The 25,337-nt window shown below is 44.2% G+C and overlaps 1 protein-coding gene across 1 annotated transcript in view; it reads right to left on the bottom strand.

The window, feature by feature from the left end:
- The window catches only part of TEX15 (testis expressed 15, meiosis and synapsis associated), a 120,422-nt gene that overhangs the window by 21,700 nt on the left and 73,385 nt on the right, over positions 1–25,337 (bottom strand). Inside the window, exons 6-7 of the mRNA XM_044278378.1 lie at positions 20,578–20,721; positions 4,171–4,327 (exon numbers count right to left, since the gene is read on the bottom strand). Coding sequence (XP_044134313.1) covers positions 4,171–4,327; positions 20,578–20,721 — 301 coding nt within the window. The remainder of the gene's footprint in view (positions 1–4,170; positions 4,328–20,577; positions 20,722–25,337) is intronic.

Here is a 25,337-nt window from a genome sequence, read left to right as displayed (position 1 = left end):
GTGTTTCTGCTCCATCAGAAACAAATCCTCTAACTGAAGTATAAATATTAGACCAGCGAGGCACTGTGTGACACTTACTAGTGATCGACCAAAGGGTGCCTATGCTGGTATCCCTGCAGACCTGACTCAAAACCAGTAACTTGCTAAAAGCTGCCACAGAGATCTATCTCTCTCTATTCATTCCAACATTTGTCTCATCAGCAGCTGCCAGTGTGCAGCATAGTAATATATTAAACTGAGGTTACAGCCATCATTGATGGCGTGAGGCTGGGTATCCGGCAACAGTATGGCCGTGAATCGCGTACTGCAGTATAAAGGATAAGCCCTGCCCCTAAACCCGAGTGAGCCTCTAGCGGGGACCAATCTGGAAAGGAGAAGTGAGGCAAGCCTATGCTTACCCTGCTGTAATAGCTGGGGAACCCTGGCTGGTGACAAATACATGTCAACAGTGATGTGGGGAGCCCAAACAGTAAGGTAAGGTACGGGATTCACCGGGCATAGACCAGAGAGACGTAAAGGCAACGAAGATCATACATAACACTTAAAGAAACAAAACAAAAGGAAGATTCTGACTGTGATAACTCATTTGTTTTATCTCTTCTGCGGTTTATTTCAGGGCATAAGGGCTCTTTCACACTTGCGTTGTCCGGATCCGGCGTGTACTCCATTTGCCGGAATTACACGCCGAATCCGGAAAAACGCAAGTGAACTGAAAGCATTTGAAGACGGATCAGTCTTCAAAATGCGTTCAGGGTTACTATGGCAGCCAGGACGCTATTAAAGTCCTGGTTGCCATAGTAGTAGTGGGGAGCGGGAGAGCAGTATACTTACAGTCCGTGCGGCTCCCGGGGCGCTCCAGAATGACGTCAGAGCGCCCCATGCGCATGTATGACGTGCCATGCGATCACGTCATCCATGCGCGTGGGGCGCCCTGACGTCACTCTGGAGCGCCCCGGGAGCCGCACGGACGGTAAGTATGCTGCTCCCCCACTCCCCACTACACTTTACCATGGCTGCCAGGCCTTTAGCGTCTTGGCAGCCATTCAGAAAAAGCTAAACGTCGGATCCGGCAATGCGCCGAAACGACGTTTAGCTTAAGGCCGGATCCGGATTAATGCCTTTCAATGGGCATTAATTCCGGATCCGGCCTTGTGGCAAATGTTCAGGATTTTGGGCCGGAGCAAAAAGCGCAGCATGCTGCGGTATTTTCTCCGGCCAAAAAACGTTCCGGTCCTGAACTGAAGACATCCTGAACGGATTTCTCGCCATTCAGAATGCATTAGGATAAAACTGATCAGGATTCTTCCGGCATAGAGCCCCGACGACGGAACTCTATGCCGGAAGACAAGAACGCAAGTGCGAAAGAGCCCTTATGTGTTTATGTTTGACCAAAACATTTTCCACCAGCTCAGGGGGGTGTCAGTGGGGAGTTCTTGTGCCCCCAGTTTTGCCAACCTCTACCTGGGCTGGTGGGAAAGGAAAATTGTCTTTGGAGAGGAATTGAGTATTTTGTCTAAACTGATAATGCTCTGGCTTCACTACAGTGTACTGATATTCTAGAAAGGGGACAAACATCAACTCTCCCAATTAGTAGGGGCTTTAATTTACCCCTATACTTTTGCCTTTGAAATTCACCATAATAACATCGAGTTTTTGGATCAGATGATTACTAAAGAAAAAGATGGCAGAATCTTCACCAATCTGTTTAATGACCTTCTGTGCAGTTATTGGGGTACTGATTCTGGAGTCCTGAGGTTCCAGGGGATTGAACAGGTTAGGCGACCACCACGAGGCAGGGATTTTGATAGGTTGGTGCTTCAGAGGGCACTTCTGCAGTCTGCGATTCACGGCCATACTGTTGCTGGATACCCAGCCTCACACCATCAATGATGGCTGTAACCTCAGTTTAATATATTACTATGCTGCACACTGGCAGCTGCTGATGAGACAAATGTTGGAATGCATAGAGAGAGAGAGATCTCTGTGGCAGCTTTTAGCGAGTTACTGGTTTTGAGTCAAGTCTGCAGGGATACCAGCATAGGCACCCTGTGGTCGATCACTAGTAAGTGGCACACAGTGCCTCGCTGACCTAATATATACAAAATTGTTTTGGAGGGAGTAGAAACACTATTGGCCAGATTTATCATTACACTTACATCTTACTCCACTTTTACATATGTCTAAAGTCACTTTTGGCTAAGTCAGATTTATTAATGGTCCTTTAAGGCCCCATGCACACGGCCGTGTTTCACAGCCGTGTGCGGGCCGTGGAACCGCGGCCTGGATCCCTCCTGTGAGCTGGAGCGCACGGCGTCACTGGTTGCTATGACGCCGTGCGCTCCCTGCTGCCGGCACAGTACAGTAATACACTGGTATAGATCATACCAGTGTATTACTGTACTGTGCCGGCAGCAGGGAGCGCACGGCGTCATAGCAACCAGTGACGCCGTGCGCTCCAGCTCACAGGAGGGATCCAGGCCGCGGTTCCACGGCCCGCACACGGCCGTGTGCATGGGGCCTAATACTGTGATAAATGTGGTTTGACGGTAGGAGTTTATCCTTCAGTAAGTGGCTTTACAAAAGTCGCATGTTCTATTAAAAAGTCACATAAGATAAGCATGGTCCTCACTGGAGTGAAATTGCGCAATTTTTAGCGACTTTTTAAAATTGTCGCAATAGTAAATCTGTCTAGAGATTCATTTACATAAGAAAACACGCCCACTTTCAGAAAACTGGCAAGAATAGCGCAGAGCCAATAAAAGTCGCACATTTTTGTGCAGTTTTAGTGACGGCGCAAAAATTTTCACTCCATTATTTTGACTTGAGCTAATAATAAATCTGGCCCATTGCGTTTGGAGAGAGTAAATAATTTTATGCCTAGTGTCGATTAATAGATGCCTAGTTCTCTCCCCTCCAACTCTGCTCCCTGCAGGAGGTTTTCTGCCTATGAATAAACTGGGCATAGCTGTGCATTTTATTTATTACCTGAAGTAAAGTTATTTATTATTTTTTATTTTAACATCTTTTTCAGGCAGTGATTCATATTAAAGAGGACCTTTTATGTTTTTTTTTGTTTAAAGGGCTTCTGTCACCAGATTTAACCCTATTAAACTGGCTGACATTAGCGATGTGCTAATGTCAGCAGATCCTAACTCTCCTAATCTTATGCTTCTGGATCCCCCCATTACTGCACAATTTTAACTTTTATAATATGCTAATGAGCCTCTAGGAGCAGTGGGGGGGTTGCCCCTGCTCCTAGAGGCTCCGTTCGCTCACGTCAAGTCACACCCTGCCGTCCTTGTTTGATGGAGCCAGGCAGCGCTCTTCTCCTCCGGCCGGCCCTGTGTGCCGGGACTGCGCATGCGCAAGATTTATCCAGCATACAGGGCCGGCCGAAGAAGACGAACACTGGCCCTGTCAATCAAGGACGGCAGGAAGTGACTTGAGGTGGGTGAACTGAGCCTCTAGGAGAAGGGGCAACGCCCCCCTGCTCCTAGAGGCTAATTAGCATATTATAAAAGTTAAAATTGTGCAGTAATGGGGGCATACAGGAGCATAAGATTAGGAGAGTTAGGGTCTGCTGACATTAGCACATCGCTAATGTCAGCCACTTTAATAGGGTTAAATCTGGTGACAGAAACCCTTTAATTAAATACCTTTCCATGCGGGGTGCCACCCGCTGATGCCTCCACCCTGCCTCTTTTTTTCCTTCCCAGTATGTTAATCCTGAGCATCAGTACAGGGAGGAGGAAACGCCAGGGATTCTCAATGAGAGTCTCCTTCTCCCTGGCTGTGCCGCGATCCAATCACAGCGGAGAGCGTCACAGCCAGGGAGAAAAAAAATAAACATCACCTTCACCTGAAACCCTGGCGTCTGTCTCCTCCTCCCTGTACCGATGCTCAGGATTAACATACTGAGTGGGAAAACTGCAGGGGGGGGGGGGCACATCGGGGCATACAAGCGTTATTTGAAAAAAAAAAAAAAACAACAGGCAGGGTGGCAGCATCAGGAAAGGTATTTAATTAAACTAAAAAAAAAACATGAACGGTCCTCTATAAATGTAGAAGTCCACCTACATATTTGTTTCCTGTGATTTTCTTATATAGCAACCTCATTTTTAAAGTTACCACTGTGTAGAACAAGCAAGAATAAAAGTCAGACATTCATACCTGATGAAACAGGTTTGGAGGGGAAGCGTACTGGTACAGAAGCTGTAAGAGTTTTGTTGATGTTGATTATAAAAGTTCCATCTACTGCAGCAATCGGAAGACATTGTCTTGGCGCTTTCACAGGCTTGAGGCTGCTATCATATTCATATACATAAATCTGCAGAAAACATAAATGACCGTTTCAGATCCTATTAGTTGAAAGGCACAATGAATACCCATGTTTGCTGTACACAGAACTGAGCAGGACAAATCTTAGGAAAGGGAACTTGTCACTGAAGGCAGTATAAAGTAGTGACACACATGCAAATTTCAGTGGTCTGCTAAGTATATTATATCACTATAACATTAACCCGTAGAGGACCTGTTCCGTACATGTACAATGGGCTGATCGGGCGGTTGCAGGAGCTGCGCCAGCCCAATCAGCAGCACGGACCTGGCAGTCACTGACAGCTGGGCCCCTGCTGCATATGCCGGCAACAGTGATTTTTTTGTTTGTTTGTTTCAAAAATGCTTTTATTGTGTAAAACTTAAATAGATAAAAAAAAAAGAAGACATATTAGGTATTGCCATGTCCGTAACGACCTGCTTTATAAAAATATCACATGACCTAACCCCTGAACAACGTAACGTTTCCCGTAGTTTCCAAAATGAGGTCACTTTTTGGGAGTTTCTACTCAAGGGGTGCATCAGGGGGTCTTCAAATGTGACATGGCAACTTAAAATAATCACAGTGAATTCTGCCCTCCAAAATCCACATGGCGCTCCTTTCCTTCTGTGCCCTGCTGTGTGCCCATACAGCAGTTTACAATCACAAATGGGGTGTTTTTGTAAATTACAGAATCAGGGTAATAAATATTGAATTTTGTTTGGCTGTTCACCCTTGCTTTGTTACTGGAAAAAATGGATTAAAATGGAAAATCTGCCAAAAAAGTGAAATTCAGAAATATCATCTACATTTTCCTTTAATTCATGTGGAAGACCTAAAAAGTTAAAAGGAACCTGTCACCTCCTAAAAACATCCCAAGCTGGCAGCAGTACCTGAGAGTAGCCAGCAGCGTGTTTGTAACGATCATTTTCTTCCTGCAGGTAGTTGAAGCAAAAGCTGTAAAAACGATCTTTAATCCCCTGCCGGCGCGCTTCTCTAGTTAAGCTTGAAGTCACAGAGGCAGCGGCCTCCTTGCTTCAAGTCACAGTAACCACGCCCCCTTCCCTGCCCCTTTGCTGTGACTTACAGCCAGCAGTTCGGCAAAGCCAGCCGAACCGTCGTGCATAAACGCTGTCAATCACAGCAAAGGGGCAGGCAAGGGGGCGTGGTTACTGTGACTTGAAGCAAGGAGGCCGCTGCCTCCGTGACTTCAAGCCTGACTAGAGGAGCACACCGGCAGGGGATTAAAGATCATTTTTACAGCTTTTGCTTCAACTACCTGCAGGAAGAAAATGATCGTTACAAACATGCTGCTGGCTACTCTCAGGTACTGCTGCCAGCTTGGGATGTTTTGAGGAGGTGACAGGTTCCCTTTAACAAAGTTTGTAAAATCAGTTTTGAAAAGCTTGAGGGGTGTGGTTCCTAAAATGGGGCCATTTATGGGTGGTTTCTATTAGGTAAGCCACACAAAGAGACTTCAGACCTGAACTGGTCGTTAAAAATTGGGTTTTGGAAATTTTCTTGAGATTTGCTTCTAAACTTCTAACGTCCCCAAAAAAGAAAATGTAATTTACAAAATGATCCGAACATGAAGTAGACATATGGAAAATGTAAGTAATAACTATTTTAGGAGGTATCACTATCAAGACATCCAGAAGCAGAAAAAACTAAGTTTATTTAATATGCAAATGAGCACTCGCAAGTGCCCAGGGGCGGCATTCAGTGTGTAGGAGCCCAGGCTGCTCTGCCTTTTTAACCGTTACTCCTCCCCCAGCCTCTTCCTTTGCCTGCCCTCCTATTCCCTTGTATCATCCCTAGGTCCGGCCGAGATCCCACGCCTGCGCACTGCTTCCCCGGGCTGGGGCATGCACACTGCAATGCCCATTTTGGGTACAGCATTAATTCAACTAGTGTGCCAGGCGCCAGGTGCAGGATCTCGACCGGACCTAGGGATGATACAAGGGAATAAAAGGGCGGGCAAAGGAAGAGGCTGGGGGAGGAGTAACGGTTAAAAAGGCAGAGCAGCCTGGGCACCTACACACTGAACGCCGCCCCTGGGCACTTGCGAGTGCTCATTTGCATATGAAAAAAACATAGTTTTTCCTGCTTCTGGATGTCTAAAGAAAATAACAAAGGTACCATTAGAATCATGTATAGGAGTGCTACAGCGCCATGTGAGTGCTGTATATGGTCATATAGTTGTGACAGACTCCCTTTAGGGTGAAAAATGGCAGGGTCCTGAAGAGGTTAGGCCTAGGGTTTGTCACTTCGGCAAATAGCATTTATTATGTAGAGATAGTTAATACAAGGCACTTACTAATGTATTGCAATTATTCATATTGCTTTCTTTGATGTCTGGATGAATTTTTCCATCACATTATACACTGCTCGTTTCCATGGTTACGGCCACCCCACAATCCAACAACGGTGGTCGTGCTTTCACACTAGGAAAAGACGCCAGCCTCTCTGGAGGCTAGGAGCGTGGGAGCTCACATAGGATAGTGCTTTTTCCTATAGTGTGCAAGCACAGCCACAACTATTGGATTCTAGGGTGGTCGTAACTATGGGAACAGGCAGTGTATAATGGCTAAATCTGCAACGTACACGAAAATAAATATATGCATAAATCCATAAATGCAAAATAGAGATTGCGGAAAAATATTGCTACAAGAACAAAAAGCGGTAGTGGTATTTATTTTTAGAAATGTAGTTATCTCTGCAGAGGGTGGATGTCTTTAATTTAATAAAAAAAATGATATACAGACTCAGACCGGACCTCATTGCATTATGTTTCATACAGTGTTTCAACTTTTTGGGAATTGGGGTTATATTTATTAAGGAAAATGATCCAATATCACATGTTTGTGAATGGCAAAAGTGTGTGAACCTTTAGGGCTGTTTCACACGAGCGAGTCCATTGCAGGAATCACGCTCCGTGTGTGAGTGTGATCCTCTGCTCTGGACTTGCAGGAGCGCACGGCATTATCATATCTGCTTGGCCTTTTTTCCACAGAATAAAGCCTCATGCACACGACCGTTGTGTGCACCCGTGGCCGTTGTTCCGTTTTCCGTGATTTTCTGCGGATCCATTGACTTTCAATGGGTCCGTTGAAAACTCGGAAAATGCACCGTTTGTCATCCGCCTCCGTGATCCGTGTATCCTGTCCGTCAAAAAAATATAACCTGTCCTATTTTTTTTACGGACACACATGATTGGCATCCGTGTCCGTGATCCGTGGCCGTAGGTTACTTTCATACAGACGGATCCGAAGATCCGTCTGCATAAAAGCTTTTTCAGAGCTGAGTTTTCACTTCGTGAAAACTCAGATCCGACAGTATATTCTAACACAGAGGCGTTCCCATAGTGATGGGGATGCTTCTAGTTAGAATATACTACGAACTGTGTACATGACTGCCCCCTGCTGCCTGGCAGCACCTGATCTTTTACAGGTGGCTGTGATCCGTACAATTAACCCCTCAGGTGCCGCACCTGAAGGGGTTAATTGTGCGTATCATAGCCCCCTGTAAGTGATCTGGGGCTGCCAGGCAGCAGGGGGCAGACCCCCCTCCCTCCCCAGATTCAATTTCATTGGTGGCTAGTGCGGCCCCCCCTCCCTCTATTGTATTATCATTGGTGGCACAGTGTGCGGCCCCCTCCCAGCCTCCCTCTATTGTATTTATATAATTGGTGGCCAGTGTGCGGCCCCCCCTCTATTGTATTAATATCATTGGTGGAACAGTGTGCGGCCTCCCCTCTCCCCCCCGATCATTGGTGGCAGCGGAGAGTTCCGATCGGAGTCCCAGTTCAATCGTGGGGGCTCCAATCAGTAACCATGGCAACCAGGACGCTACTGCAGTCCTGGTTGCCATGGTTACTTAGCAATATTAGAAGCATCATACTTACCTGCTGGCTGCTGCGATGTCTATGACCGGCCGGGAGCTCCTCCTACTGGTAAGTGACAGGTCTGTGCGGCGCATTGCTTAATGATCTGTCACATACCAGTAGGAGGAGCTCCCGGCCGGACACAGACATCGCAGCAGCCAGCAGGTAAGTATGATGCTTCTAATATTGCTGAGTAACCATGGAAACCAGGGCTGCAGTAGCTTCCTGGTTGCCATGGTTACCGATCGGAGCCCCAGCGATTAAACTGGGACTCGGATCGGAACTCTCCGCTGCCACCAATGATCGGGAAGGGGGGGGGGAGGCCGCACACTGTGCCTCCAATGATATAAATACAATAGAGGGGGTGCCGGGGGGAGCACCTTTAGGATTTCACAGGGCATTTTTTACGCATTTTGATCTCAAACTACTTCTCACACATTAGGGCCCCTAAAATGCCAGGGCAATATAACTACCCCACAAGTGACCCCATTTTGGAAAGAAGACACCCCAAGGTATTTCGTGATGGGCATAGTGAGTTCATGGAAGTTTTTATTTTTTGTCACAAGTTAGTGGAATATGAGACTTTGTAAGAAACAAAAATAAAAAATAAAAATCATAATTTGCCGCTAACTTGTGACAAAAAGAAAAAATTCTAGGAACTCGCCATGCCCCTCACGGAATACCTTGGGGTGTCTTCATTTTAGGGGCCCTAATGCGTGAGAAGTAGTTTGAAATCAAAATGTGCACAAAATGCCCTGTGAAATCCTAAAGGTGCTCTTTGGAATTTGTGCCCCTTTGCCCACCAAATTTCAATCTTTCATGGACTCAACATGCCCCTCAGCGAATACGTTGGGGTGTCTTCTTTCCAAAATGGGGTCATTTGTGGGGTGTTTGTACTGCCCTGGCATTTGAGGGTCTCCGCAATCATTACATGTATGGCCAGCATTAGGATTTTCTGCTATTCTCCTTATATTTAGCATACGGGTAATAAGATGATTTTTTTCTGGGCTGAAAGAAAAAAAATGAACGGCACAGATTTCTTTATTCGCATCGATCAATGTGGATGAAAAAATCTCTGCAAAAAAAAAAAAGGAGGGGAAAGGCGTCTGCCAGGACATAGGAGCTCCGCCCAACATCCAAACCCACTTAGCTCGTATGCTCTGGCGAACCCGATTTCTCCATTCACATCAATCGATGTGGATGAATAATCATTGCCAGGATTTTTTATATATACAAAGTGTTTGCCAAAGCATATGAACACCACCGCCCCCTCAGCTCATAAGCCTCGGCAAATGTATCTTTTACTGCAGAGGAGAATTCACGTCTTGCAGCGCCGCATACACCGACTTTTGTGTAATCTGGCAGCAGCGCAATGCTTCTGTCAGAATGCACATCAGTGCTGCACCTGGTTCATCGGTTGGCCACCTAGAAGGTAAAAAAAAAAACAGGCCGCAATGTAATAAATTTATTAACATTATAATAACATTTGAACGGAACATTAACTTTTATAAACTTTATTTAACTTTTTGAACAGAACATTAACTTTTTTGCTTACCGGTGATTTTTATTTTTTTTTTTACCTTTTTTATAGGACAAACCTCTCCTTCCCCATGGGACAATGTCAAAAGCGCAAATTGCCCAGAGATGTGGCGAAGTACATTATGCACTTTGTCCCAGGTGAAAGGAGAGGTTTGCAGCAGCTCTATGTGAAAGGGCCCTAATAGCCCTGTGTGCCTGTCCTGTGAGATGCAATCCCTATGTTAATAGTGTACCTGTGAGTGGTACTTCCGGAAACACTCCCCTAAGCATAGGGCAAGGTGGTCAGGGCAGTCAGGACAGAAATAGCGGGTGTCACGCCTTATTCCACTGCTGCTACAGACACATCTTTTTCGGGGTGACGCTTGGGTTGAAGTACCAGAAACGACATTGGGGAAATGTCGCTCGTGTAGACGGCTCACTACACTGGTGGATGAGGCCACGGAACCTCCTAGATACAGGAGGTTCTCGATGATCTCTTCCTGAAATTTGAGGAAGGATCTTGTTCTCCTAGCCTTACTGTAGAGAACAAAACTATTATATACAGCCAATTGAATCAAATATACAGACACCTTCTTATACCAGCGTCTGGTGCGGCGGGACACTAAATAAGGAGCCAACATCTGGTCATTGAAGTCCACCCCTCCTATGAGCGAATTATAGTCGTGGACACAGAGGGGCTTTTCAATGACACTGGTTGCTTGTTCAATTTGTATTGTCGTGTCTGCGTGAGAGCTAGGAACAAATGCCTGAAGAGGGGCACACTTGTGTAAAAATTGTCAACATAAAGATGGTACCCCTTGCCAAATAAGGGTGACACCAAGTCCCAGACTGTCTTCCCACTGCTCCCCAGGTAGTCAGGGCAACCGACCGGCTCCAGGGTCTGATCTTTACCCTCATAGATCCGAAATTTGTGGGTATAGCCTGTGGCCCTTTCACAGAGCTTATACAATTTGACCCCTTACTGGGCGCGCTTGCTTGGGATGTATTGTTTGAAGCCAAGGCGCCCGGTAAAATGCATAAGGGACTCGTCTACACAGATGTTTTGCTCAGGGGTATACAAATCTGCAAATTTGGTGTTAAGGTGGTCTATGAGGGGCCAAATTTTGTGGAGCCGGTCAAAAGCTGGATGGCCTCTGGGACGGGAGGTGCTGTTGTCGCTAAAGTGCAGGAAACGGAGGATGGCCTCAAATCGTGCCCTGGACATGGCAGCAGAGAACATGGGCATGTGATGAATTGGGTTTGTGGACCAATATGACCGCAATTCATGCTTTTTGGTTAGGCCCATGTTGAGGAGAAGGCCCAGAAAAGTTTTAATTTCGGAAACTTGGACGGGTTTCCACCGGAAAGAATGGGCATAAAAGCTTCCTGGGTTGGCAGCTATAAATTGAGTGGCATACCGATTTGTTTCTGCCACAACTAAGTCCAAGAGCTCCGCAGTCAAGAACAGCTAAAGAAATCCCAGTGCCGAACCGATCTGAGCTGTCTCAACCCGAACTCCAGACTGGGCGGTGAAAGGGGGAACTACTGGGTGCGGCTGAAGTTGGGGGCTGCCAATCAGGGTTTGCCAGCACCTCAGGGACTCTACGGGCCTGTCTGTGCGGTGGCTGCAACGGGGGAACTACTGCACGTGCCACCGTACCAGCTTCAACTGCCCTTCTGGTGCTCGCCACTTCACCATGTTCTACGGCAGTGCTGGTACTAGGTCCAGGATGGGCTGCGCTGCTGGTGTATGCCTCACCACGTAATCCGACAGTGCCAGCCCCACTCTGCAGCCCTTGAAGCAGATCCTGCGCAACCTGTGGTCTAGCAACACGGGGCCGGGTATGCCTGGTGGTGTCAGGGACCTCAACCTCCTCGTCCGAACTTTGGGTCAGACTGCCACTGCTTTCTACAGGTTCATATTCTGACTGGATTCGTCAGATGAGGGTTCCCATTCCTCATCCGACTGGGTCAGAAGCCTGTAGGCCTCTTCAGAAGAATACCCCTTATTTGCCATTTGGACTACTAAATTTAGGGGGTATTCCCTGAGACTACCCAAGAAAAAAAGCAAGTCTATCTTACAAATGGGAGGCTAGCAAAGTACCGGAGGCCGCTGCGATTGATAAAAAATATCAAAACTTATTTTTTTTATCGCCGCAGCGCTTTTAAAGTGATTGTGCAGTGATCAAAAAATAATAATTTTTTTGTCACTGCGGCGGGGCGGGCGTGGGTGATCGATCAGGCTGATCGGGCAAACACTGCATTTTGGGTGGAGGGCTAGCTGTGCTTGAGTGAGCCGCCTCCGGAACGCGATCCTATGTTAGGCGGTCCGGAGGCGGTTAAAGTGCCATTTATTCCATAGCGCTGTACATATGAAAAGGGGGTATACATACATAATACAAAGTTTTAACTTTAAAGATACGTTTTATCTTTAACAATAAAAAAAGATAAAAATTTACAGAAAATTTGGAAAAAAAGTCGCACTTTTATATATTTGAACTTCTCTGCTTTTAAGACATTGTGATACCTCATAAAATAGTTACTCATGAACATTCACCATCTACAGTCGTGGCCAAAAGTTTTGAGAATGACACAAATATTCGTTTTCACAAAGTTTGCTGCTACACTGCTTTTAGATCTTTGTTTTAGTTGTTTCTGTGATGTAGTGAAATATAATTACACGCACTTCATACGTTTCAAAGGCTTTTATCGACAATTACATGACATTTATGCAAAGAGTCAGTATTTGCAGTGTTGGCCCTTCTTTTTCAGGACCTCTGCAATTCGACTGGGCATGCTCTCAATCAACTTCTGGGCCAATTCCTGACTGATAGCAACCCATTCTTTCAAAATCACTTCTTGGAGTTTGTCAGAATTAGTGGGTTTTTGTTTGTCCACCCACCTCTTGAGGATTAACCACAAGTTCTCAATGGGATTAAGATCTGGGGAGTTTCCAGGCCATGGACCCAAAATGTCAATGTTTTTGGTCCCCGAGCCACTTAGTTATCACTTTTTGCACCGTGCTCCATCGTGCTGGAAAATGAATTGTTCTTCACCAAACTGTTGTTGGATTGTTGGAAGAAGTTGCTGTTGGAGGGTGTTTTGGTGCCATTTTTTATTCATGGCGTGTTTTGGGGCAAAATTGTGAGTGAGCCCACTCCCTTGGATGAGAAGCAACCCCACACATGAATGGTCTCAGGATGCTTTACTGTTGGCATGACACAGGACTGATAGTAGCGCTCACCTTTTCTTCTCCGGACAAGCCTTTTTCCTGATGCCCCAAACAATCGGAAAGAGGTTTCATCGGAGAATATGACTTTGCCCCAGTCCTCAGCAGTCCATTCACCATATTTTCTGCAGAAGATCAATCTGTCCCTGATGTATTTTTTCTGGAGAGAAGTGGCTTCTTTGCTGCCCTTCTTGACACCAGGCCATCTTCCAAAAGTCTTCGCCTCACTGTGCGTGCAGATGTGCTCACACCTGCCTGCTGCCATTCCTGAACAAGCTCTGCACTGGTGGCACTCCGATCCCGCAGCTGAATCCTCTTTAGGAGACGACCCTGGCGCTTGCTGGACTTTATAGGACGCCCTGAAGCCTTCTTAACAAGAATTGAACCTCTTTCCTTTAAGTTCTTGATGATCCTATAAATTGTTGATTGGGGTACAATCTTAGTAGCCACAATATCCTTGCCTGTGAAGCCATTTTTATGCAACGCAATGATGGCTGCACGCGTTTCTTTGCAGGTCACTATGGTTAATAATGCTAGAACAATGATTTCAAGCATCACCCTCCTTTTAACAGGTAAAGTCTGCGATTTTAACCCAATCAGCCTGACATAATGATCTCCAGCCTTGTGCTCGTCAACATTCTCATCTGAGTTAACAAGACGATTACTGAAATGATCTCAGCAGGTCCTTTAATGACATCAATGAAATGCAGTGGAAAGGTTTTTTGGGGATTAAGTTAATTTTCATGGCAAAGAAGGACTATGCAATTCATCTGATCACTCTTCATAACATTCTGGAGTATATATGCAAATTGCTATTATAAAAACGTAAGCAGCAACTTTTCCAATTTATGTAAGGCTACTTTCACACTTGCGTTTGGAGCGGATCCGTCTGGTGTCTTCACAGACGGATCCGCTCCTATAATGCAAATGATGGTATCCGTTCAGAACAGATCTGTCTGCATTATATTTCAGATAAAATCTAAGTCTGAAAGTTAGTCAGACGGATCCGTCCTGACTTTGCATGGAAAGTCAATGGGGGACAGATCAGTTTGAAATTGCACCATATTGTGTCAACGTCAAACGGATCCGTCCCCATTGACTTACATTGTAAGTCTGGACAGATTCGTTTGGCTCCGCACGGCCAGGCCGCCTGCTGAGCGGATCCGCATCCACTCAGAATGCATTGGGGCTGTACGGATCTGTTCGGGGCCGCTTGTGAGAGCCTTCAAACGGAACTCACAAGCGGAACCCCGAACGCAAGTGTGAAAGTAGCCTAATTGTCAAAACTTTTGGCCACGACTGTACATACTTTATGTTGAAATCATTTTGTAAATGTCATTTTATTGTCAAGGAAGGCTTAGAATTTAGAAGCAATTTTTCAAACTTTTTTCAGTACCAATTCAGTTATGAAGTGGCTTAGAAACCACCTATAAATGACACCATTGTAGAAACTATACCCCTCAAATCATTCAAAACTGATTTTTACAAACTTTGTTAACCCACAAGAATTAAGGGAAAATGGAGCTGAAATTCCAAAATTTTGTTTTTTTGCAGATTGTTTCATTCATTTTTTCCTGTAACACGGCAAGGGTTAACAGAAAAAACAAACCTTAATATTTATTTCCTTGATTCTGCAGTTTACAGAAACACCCAATATGTGGCCGCAAACTGCTGTATAGGCACACCACAGGGCTTGGAAGGGAAGGAGCATCAATGGCTTTTAAAGCTCAAATTTAGCTGGAATGGTTTTTGGGTGCTATGTCTCATTTCAAGAGACCATGAAAGGGGCAACACGCGGCTTTTGGAGGGCAGATTTTGCTGGAATGGTTTTCAAGTACCATATTGAATTTGACTACTACATGCAAGGGGGAAGCTCCTCTACTGTACATAGGGACAGTTATACTAGATTACTGTGCCTACATAATGTATAACAGCTTCCCCCTGCCTTACCTGTAGTGAGAACTTACCACTCAGACACAGCGTGGGTGGGTAATCACACAGAGTACTATACTCACCGCTTCCTGGTCCTTGGCTGTCGGCTGTGCAGTGGCTGCACACAGCGTGAGGGCGCTCTGTGACCTCACACTGTGCTCACCAGTTCACAGAACAGCCGACATCAGGAGGAAAAAAATTGCGGGCGGTGAGGAGCGGCGGCGTCCAGGAGCAAGAGAGGTAAATGTTTTTTTTTTTTTTATGATCTGAGGCTGGGGGCTGCTGAATTATGACTGGGGGCTAATTACATATGGCTGGGGGCTGCTGAATTATGGCTGGGGGCTGATCACATATGGCTAGGGGCTGATTACATATGGCTGGGGGCTGATCACATATGGCTAGGGGCTGATCACATATGGCTGGGGGCTAATCACATATGGCTGGGGGCTAATCACATATGGCTGGGGGCTAATTACATATGGCTGGGGGCTAATCACATATGGCTGGGGGCTTATATGAGCCATGAAGGACTGATATGAGGCATGGGGGACTGATATATGGCATGGGGGTCTCATCTGAGGTCTGATTGGGGGTCTTCTTTATATTGGGCTCTGATCTGAGGTCTGATTGGGGGTCATTCACATTGGGGTCTGAGCTGAGGTCTGATTAATATTGGGGGTCTGATTGCTGATTTGATGTCTAATACAATATTTTTTTCTTATTGTCCTCCTCTAAAACCTAGGTGCGTCTAATGGGCAAAAAATACAGTATATCATGTATTATTACTTTATTTGCACCACTATATGAGGGAGAAGTACAGGCAGACTCCCGCCAGTTCACATATGTCCCTTAGCAGCGGCTCTGAAAAAGATATAAATAAAGGTTTTTCCTAAATGAAGTATATCACAAAAATGTTCCCTATCCTTGCCCCTACCCATTAGCCCCCCAAAAATGACAGTTACACCTTAATTTCTGTTGTAGAATTTGAATTGTTATATTTTTTTATGTTTTTCTATGGGGCCGACGGAAATAGCTACTTTCACACTAGCGTTCGGGGCTCCGCTTGTGAGTTCCGCTTGAAGGCTCTCACAAACGGCCCCGAACGGATCCGTCCAGCCCTAATGCATTCTGAGTGGATGCGGATCCGCTCAGAATGCATCAGTCTGGCACCGTCTGTCCTCCGCTCCGCTCAGCAGGCGGACACCCGAAAGCGGAGGCAAACGGATCCGTCCAGAGTTACAATGGAAGTCAATGGGGTCGGATCCGTTCGAAGGTGACACAATATGGTGCATTTTTCAAACGGATCCGTCCAGACTTTACATTGAAAGTCAATGGGGAGCGGATCCGTCTGAATACAAACTGTACTTAGACTTTTTTAGTAAAATATAATGCTGAACGGATACCATCGTTTGCATTATAGGAGCGGATCTGTCTGTACAAATACCAGACGGATGCGCTCCGAACGCAAGTGTGAAAGTAGCCTTAGCCAGCGCTCGGCTACTTTCTCTGCTCCGTTCTCCTTGTAGGTGCGAGTCCCAGAGGTGGGACCCGCACCTATCAGACAATGGGGGCATATCCTAGCGATATGCCCCCATTGTCTAAGATGAGATAACCCCTTTAATGAGCGGCAGCCTTGTATTACTCTGGCTCTCTGATCCTCACTTGTGGGATCTAGTAAAAACCTGGAAGTGCATGCTTCCGGGGTTTTGTGCTCCCAGCATACATTAGTCCCAGGTGTCTGCTGTTTAAAACAGTAGGCACCCAGGGGCTATGGTGCCCACCTCGCTTTCAGTCCCGACCAGCGCTGTACATGTATGGCTCTGGTCGGGAAGGAGTTAGCTATGTACTAATATAGAAGGACCTAAAGTGAGCAGATAACAAGACATAGTTGAAGCTGGAAGAATGGGATAAAATTCCTCCAAGCTGATGTGCAGGACTAATCAAAAATTACCAGAAACATTTAGTTGAAATTATTGCTGCACAAGGGAGCCACACCAGATACTGAAAGCAAAGGTTTTCATACTTTTGATGATCAGACATGTGATATTGGATCATTTTCCTCAATACATAAATGACCAAGTCTAATTTGTTTGATTTAGTCAACTTCTGTGAAAAATATAGAAATATAGAAATTCTGAAGGGTTCACAAACTTTCAAATGTGTCAAATTTATGCAGAGGTGCAGATCGTAGTCATTAAATCCTTTAGATGCGGTGATCAAGTGAGATCACGGCATCTAAAGGGTAAAAAAAAAAAACCGGTAGCTCGCGCTTCCGGGTTTCTTACCAGCATCCTCTGCGGCCAATGAGGATGCCGGCAATTGATTTGAATGCGCTGCCAGGTGGCAGGCCATCATAATAAAGTAGCAATTCTGTACAAATAATCAATCTAAAAAAAAACATGATTATTCAGAATTAAAAAAATATGGATTTTGTAGACTCAAGGACGAGCTTCAAAATCATTAAAAAAAACTTAAAAATATATAAAAATGTAAAAAAGTTTAAATCACCCCCTTTCTGTAGAATAAAAAAAATACATAAATAACAAAAAATATAAATATAATGGGCATTACCGCAACCAAAAACATTCGTACTATTAAAATATAAAAATATTTTTCCAATACGGCGAATGGCGCAATGGAAAAAAAAGGTCAAAATGGCCAATTTGACATTTTTTCATTGCTTCTCTTACCCCAAAATGTTTTATAAAATGTGATCAAAAAGTAACACACTCCACTCCACACACTCAGTAAAAACTACAGATTGTCCTGCAAAAAATTAGCCCCCACACAGCAAAAAAAATTATTTTTTAAAGTTTACATTTATTTTTACACTCTGGTATGCCATATTAAATGGTGGAATTAGAAAGTACAACTTGTCCCGCAAAAAATATTTTTTGAACGGAAAAATGAAAACACAAAAACGAACAAACCTCCGTATCATAAGGGTTAAAGGGGTTGTCCCCTCCAACAACCCTCATCCCCACCAAACAGCTGTATAGAAGTAGCTCCGGAAGTTGCCAACAGAAATATACAGCTCTGTCCACTGCACTGGATACTGCAGCGATGCTCCCACTGAAATGAATGAAGCATCTCCTGAACAGCTGATCGATGTGGATGCAGGGTGTTGGATCCCCATCGGTCAGAAATTGATGGCCTATCCAAAGAAATGGCCATCTATATAAAATGACTGGATAATCCTTTTCAAGAGAACCTGTGAGCATGAAAATGCAGCACAGTCTACAGGTAGCATGTTATAGAGCAGGAGGAGCTGAACTGGTATATAGTTTAGTGGGAAAGATTCAGTATAACTTGTATTTCTAACAGGGTGGATAAAAATCAATGATTTAAAAAAAATAAAAATCAGATTTTTTTTTTTTTATTTCAATCGGATTATTTTGATTTAAATCAGATTTTTTTTATATAAAATGCTTTTTGAGGAAAATATATTACCATCCAAAGGTTATTTCATTATGAAATAAAGATTATTTTTTTAATTATGTAGAATAAGGCTGTATATGTTTCATTTTTGTCAATATCCAGTATCAGGGTCAAAACTCAAGTTCTGAGGAAGAGGAGTTAGCTATGACATGGGTATCCAGCAATCATCCATCTGTAATGCCAACTATAATGAACTTCAAAGCCAAGGGGGAACCATTCAAGAAATATATGTTTGCTGAAGATATTTTAAAGAAAGTCACACCAGTGAACTGGTGGAAGTCACTTAAGCACTTGGATTTAGAGACTGTTCAAGTAATGATTTCACTTTTAACAGCAGTAGCTTCTTCTGCGGGCGTTGAAAGAATATTCTCTTCCTTTGGACTCATTCATTCTAAATTGAGAAATCGTTTGGGTCCCGATAAAGCAGGAAAGCTTGTTTTTCTTTTCCAGATTATGAACAAAGATGAAGATGAAGAAGACGAGTGAGCTACAGAGGACATTATTAAAGGGTTTCTACCACTTGGATTTGACATAATTAGGTGTCAGACACTAGCGCTCCGCTAGTGTCTGCTCTGCCAAACTATCCTGCTATAATAGATTTTGGGGCAGCCGTTTACCTAAAAAAAGAACTTTTATTAATATGCTAATGACCCTCTAGGTGCTATGGGGGCGTCATTAGCACCTAGAGGATCGGTCTACCTTCTCAAGATGCCGCCGCTCAGCGCCTCCCTCCAGCCCGCCCATCTGCTTCGGAATGCATCAAACGGACGACTTCACGCGCATGCGCCGTGCGCGGCTGTATTCGGCGCATGCGCAGTGAATGTCCGACCGCTTCCCTGCTCAGACATCTCCACTGCGCCTGCGGCGATCCTCTAGGTGCTAATGACGCCCCCATAGCACCTAGAGGGTCATTAGCATATAAATAAAAGTTCTTTTTTTAGGTAAACGGCTGCCCCAAAATCTATTATAGCAGGATAGTTTGGCAGAGCAGACACTAGCGGAGGTAGACCGATCCTCTAGGTGCTAATGACGCCCCCATAGCACCTAGAGGGTCATTAGCATATTAATAAAAGTTCTTTTTTTAGGTAAACGGCTGCCCCAAAATCTATTATAGCAGGATAGTTTGGCAGAGCAGACACTAGCGGAGCGCTAGTGTCTGACACCTAATTATGTCAAATCCAAGTGGTAGAAACCCTTTAAGCTTTTCTTGTGTAGGCTGGGCTGACAGTCTAAGTTTCTTAAAATATATATTTTCTTTAGCCAAATTAGTTAACAAACATGGATGTTTAAGCAAATAACATGCTGTAATGTTATTGTTCCAGTTGAATAAATCCTATTTAAATTGTTATTATTAAGGTAATGATTATTTTTCTCCTTCCTAAGTACAACAGAAAAATTGTCCAAATATGAATCTTTATGTAAAAAACTATGATTTAAATCAAGCCTTACTGACTAGTGATTTAAATGGTGATTAAAATCGTGATTTAAATCAAATCCACCCTGATTTCTAATAATTTATTCATTAGAATCTGATCTCAGAAGCCAAATGGATGGTCTTATGAGGGACCGCCAGCTATCTATGTAATATCAGTGACTTATGGGTGCGCCCATTTGGGCTGCAGAGCTCAGAAGGAGCACAGACTTTAATGAATAAAATTCCGGTTTGGACTCATGCACACGGCCGTTGCCCCACCGTGGCCGTATTGCTCACTTGAATGGGTCCGCAAACCAAGCGATGCGGTGCAGAAGCACAGATCGGAACCCCACGGAAGCACTACGGAGTGCTTCTGTAGTGTTTCTGGCTGTGCCTCCGCACCGCAAAAAAAAAAGTAGTGCATGCACTACTTTTTTGCAGTGCGGACCGTCGGATGCGGATCGCGGACCCCATTCAAGTGAATGGGTCCGCGATCCGCATGTGGCTGCCCCACAGTTGGTGCTTGTGCATTGCAGACCGCAATTTGCGGTCCGCAGCACGGGACCGGCCAGCACGCGGTCGTGTGCATGAGCCCTTAAACTGAATCTTTTCCCATAAAACTACATATCACTCTGATCAGTTTCTACAACACATTGTCATGCTGACAAGTAATCTTTAAAAGGCATACATACATGGCAAGCCTATAAACCTCTGGCTGCCACAGGAACTATCAGCACCCTGTCAGATTACTTTAATGCTGCAGTCGCTATTGCAGCATATGCCCACCTGTATTACTTGAGTTAAAGACTTTATTTAAACAACATTAAAGCAAGGAATTTAAATCATACCAAGGAACTTGTAACCTGTTCATCAAATGGATCATTCCATAGCGGCACCTTCCTTGATATGTGACTGTCAAAATTTGGTGTTGGATCAAAAACTGACTTCAGTTTTGAATTGGGTTTAACTGTTTTAACCTTACCAAAGAGCACCTAAATAAAGATTATAAACAGTAAGAAAAATACACAGTTATTACCTACACAACTTCAAAGTCATATAGTCACTGTCATTTCATCAGACTTTTGCGCAAATAAATAATACAGGTTAATATAAGAAACTTTGTAATATATCTTATCAGAGAAAACATTTTCTTTCTCCTCCAACCTCCTCCTAAACTAACACTTTTTGCTAAGGCTACTTTCACATTAGCCTTTTTTGAGGATCCATCATTGATCTGCAAAAGCGCTTCCGTTACAATGATACAACCAAATGCATCCGTCATGAACGGATCCAGTTGTATTACGTCTTATATAGCCATGACGGATCCATCTTGAACACCATTGAAAGTCCACGGGGGACGGATCTATTTTCTATTGTGCCAGATTGTGTCAGAGAAAACGGATCCATCCCCACTGACTTACATTGTGTGCCAGGACGGATCCGTTTGGCTCCGCTTTGTCAGGCGAACAGCAAAACGCTGCAGGCAGCGTTTTGGTGTCCACCTCCAGAGTGGAACGGTGACTGAACGGGGGCAAACTGATGTATTCTGAGCAGATACTTTTCGATTCAGAATGCATTAGGTCAAAACTGATCCGTTTTGGTCCGCTTCTGAGAGCCCCGAAAGGATCTCACAAATGGAAAGCCAAAACACTAGGTTCAAAGTAGCCTTAGGGCTTGTTCACACGGCCGTGCCGTTTTTTGCAGCCCGCTAAAAACGGATGGTGCTCGTGTGCGTTCCGCAATTTGCAAAACGGAATAGGAGGCCCATTATAGAATATCATTTTAGCGGGGCCACGGAACAGAGCAACGGATGCGGACAGCACACAGAGTGCTGTCCGCATCTTTTGCAGACTCATTGAAATGAATGGTTCCGTATACAGAATGAAAAAATGGCCCGTATACGGAACGCAAAAAACTTTGCGTGAATGAGCCCTTAGTCTGTATTGAGACAAAACGGTTGTCAGCTCACTGAAGGATCAGATTATATGCTGCCTACAGAAGACTATGGAGAGGGGAGGAGTTTGAGAGAGAAGGAACAAAAAAGAGCTTATTTAAATAGACAGAGACACACATAGAAGTCTATGGAGGAAAAGGGGGTAGCTAGATAATAAATACAACAGCGGTATCATCCTAAGCTTGGCCTAGTGAGTGAAAAGTAGTATTGTATATTATATCTTACTATAAAACTTTCTTAACCACACAACCTGCTTAAGGGTCCATTCACACGTCCGTTTTTTCTTTCCTGATCTGTTCCGTTTTTTGCGGAACAGATCAGGACCCATTCATTTTCAATGAGTCCTGGAAAAAATCGGACAGCACAATGTGTGCTGTCCGTTTCCGTTGTTCCGTTCCGCATGTCCGTTTAAATATAAAACATGTCCTATTATGTTCCTGAAAAATCGGATCCTGGTACAATGCAAAGTCAATGGTTCCGCAAAAAACGGAAGACATTCGGATGTCATTCCGTATGTCTTCCGTTTTTTGCGGAATCCGTTCCTGGAAACACATAGCAAATTTTTTTTTTTTCAAAGAAATCCAAACAACTTTATTTGATTATTGAAATGTATACATGTTTCCGTTTTTTGCGGATCCGCAAAAAACAGATGACATATGGAAACATTTTCAGGAACAACGGATCCGCAAAAAACGGACCGAAATTCGGATTATAGAAAAATACTGACGTGTGAATGTAGCCTAACTATAACTCTCTGCTCTACCTGTCACCTTCCTTCACGCACAATTTTGTCCCTGACATTATTTTTGGCCATATAGTGTGTTTTAACACCTACCCTTTTTTAGTTCCCAGCTTTTTTTTTAATAGAGGAAAGCATGTGCCTCCCGTAATATCACTTCCTCGGTAGAGCTACGGTATATAAGTAAAAAGCACTAGTGAAATAAAATGTCAAACAAAAATGCTACTAAAAAGGCCAGCACATATTGCACACTCATAATTAAAAAAATGCAGCCCTCTAACTTGCAAAAAATAATAATCCTTTTATTCATCAAATATCTGTGCCGTTTCTAAGTACATCTGGTTCGAAACATCGCAGTTATTTGTTGAATAAAAGGATTACTTTTTTACTGCAAGTTGGAGGGCTGCGTTTTTCTTGACTGTGAGAGTAAATCAGGACTTGGACGATGGACTCAAATACTGCGGGCACTTACAGTATATAATATCACTTGGCATTGGCTACCCCAGAGGGGAAATTACATTGTGCTGCCCAATATTATATATCGATTTTTGTGAACACACATTGAAGCAGCAAAAAAAAAAAAAAAAATCTGGGGTGGCCTATGGAAGAAAAACACAAGCCAAAGGAACACAATGGCAGACTCAGTGAATTGGAAAAAAGACACCTAAAGGATAGAAATTCGCCACTGCAAAAAAAGCATGCTTGTCCTGCATTTAAAGGGAACCTGTCGCCATGTTTTTACATATTAAACTAAAGGTACCTTAAATCTTGTCTACCATGAGAGTTTCCAGCGATCCATCCATAACCTTCTCCCGACCCCCATATCCTAATATATCGCCCCCTAAAGCTTTCCCGCCGTTAAGCTAATTAGCATAATTAATTCCTTCCCCTCACACCATCAGCGTCTATTTCCCTCCCCCTACACTTTGATTGACAGCCAATATTCTGTATCTTCGCTCGAAATCGCGCGCATGTGCAATTGCCCTTTCTTTCTTGGAGAAATCAGATAGTTCAGTGTATGTTCCCTCCCCCTCACGCCACAACGTGCTGAAATGTTCCCAACTATCCGGTCCCCCCAGCAATAGTAGATAGCGGCGCGTTAGTTCCTGCTTCACAGCGACGCAACCTCGTTTTCAATTATAAGAATAATGCGCATGCACGAGATTACATTGATATGGGGTGTTTCTGAAGCGGGGCTGAGGAGCTTGACTCCAGGAAGATATGACTCTTTTCGGCTGAGAGATGTAAGATATGACTCTTTTATGCACATTTGCATAGATGGCGGGAAGTAAAGAAAAGATTGTTAGTTAAATCGGCAGCAGATTTAATTCTAATTGTGATTTATATGACTGGGGAAAGACAATAAAGGATACGTTTAATAGCTAAATTGAAGATGACAGGTTCCCTTTAATACTCACTAAAGACTTCCATGCAAAATCTGAAGTCAGCATTTGTTGCTAAAAAAAAAAAAAAAAAAATGCAACAAGAAATGCCACCAAAAAGAAATTACACCAAAAACTCCAGACCTGGCTCCCAGTGATTTCTTTTTCTTTTGGAACCTGAAGCAATTTCTCCATGGGCAACAATTCCCTGATGGTAATGCAGTCAAGGTTTAGTGAGAAGCGGCTGCCAATGCAAATAAAATAATAGGAAGTATGAAAAGAAGCAAAGATGTATATGTTGCAATGTGGGCAGTATGGAACTTGGGCGGGCACGGGCATCATGGAACCCATTTCCCCTCGCCTTCTCTGCCAACGGCCTGGACCTCCTTGCCCTCCAGCAATAGGCCTGACTTTCAACATCCCAAGTGGCTCCTGCAGGCCTTAGCCTGTGCTTCTCTGTGAAGACCTCCTGGCCCAGCCCTACATCGTGCGTGCACACACACGACCCCTTGCTCTTAAAGGTCCAACAAGCTGCCTAGTTTCCTCCAATGGCTGGACACCTCTGGTTTCTTTAGACACTATCCTGTAGGGGAGGGTGCCTGATATTTAGGTTTCCTAATTTGCTAGTAACCAGTGAAGGTGTGCTGTTCTGTTTGTCTACCCATGCGCCGGCCTCTGTCTGATTACCGACTCTAACCCTCCACTGCCTGTCCTGACCTTAGCCTGGTTACTATACTGAGTATTTGCTCCCTGGTCTGATATCAGACTTGTTTCACGGATTCACACATACTCTGGCTGCTCTGACCTTTGAATGTATCCTGATTACGAGAGTATTGCCTGAACCCTTAATGCCTTGCATTAGTTTCTCTGACCTCTGTGGGTCAGATGCCAACTACACTGTGACTATTCCAAGAGGTAGAGGCCTGCAGGCAAAGGCTAGAAGTTAAAGGGTGAAAACCAGAGGACTACCAGGATAATGCTATAAGGTCTAGCCCTAACTCAAACCAGATAGTTAGTGCAGTGCTTCCACACCCACTGGCCATAACAGTATATGACAAGAACATAGTTCTGCCTCTATACAAATCACTAGGAAGAACAAACATGGAATACTGTGTACAATTTTGGACATCTATGTATAAGGACATAGCTATTGCACTAGTGTACTCATTTTTAATGGCTGTTAGCCGGGTGCACTTCTATCTAAGCGGCAATTAAAAAAGGTTTAATTGATTTTAATGGAACTATCTTCTAGAGGAGCTTGTGATAGTTAATTCATTGAACAAACTGAAGGTGGCCTCAACGCTAGATTTCTGGAGATGGGAGTTTGATCGGAATCTATTCTGATTGCCAACCACCTCATATCTTTTTGCCTTCCTCTGAATCAACACAGTAGAATTACAGATTGGACTTCAAGGACTTGTGCCTTTTTTCAACCTTATCAACTAGATGAGGCCGGGTTCACATATGCGCTCCTCCAGTCTTTTCCGGCAGAGGAAAAGTCTACAGATGAGCGAATTTTTATGTTATGAAATT

Source organism: Bufo gargarizans, chromosome 1, assembly GCF_014858855.1.
Source record: "Bufo gargarizans isolate SCDJY-AF-19 chromosome 1, ASM1485885v1, whole genome shotgun sequence".
NCBI lineage: Eukaryota > Metazoa > Chordata > Amphibia > Anura > Bufonidae > Bufo > Bufo gargarizans.
Note: the sequence above shows the minus strand (reverse complement) of the source record. Positions and strands in the feature narration are given on the sequence as shown.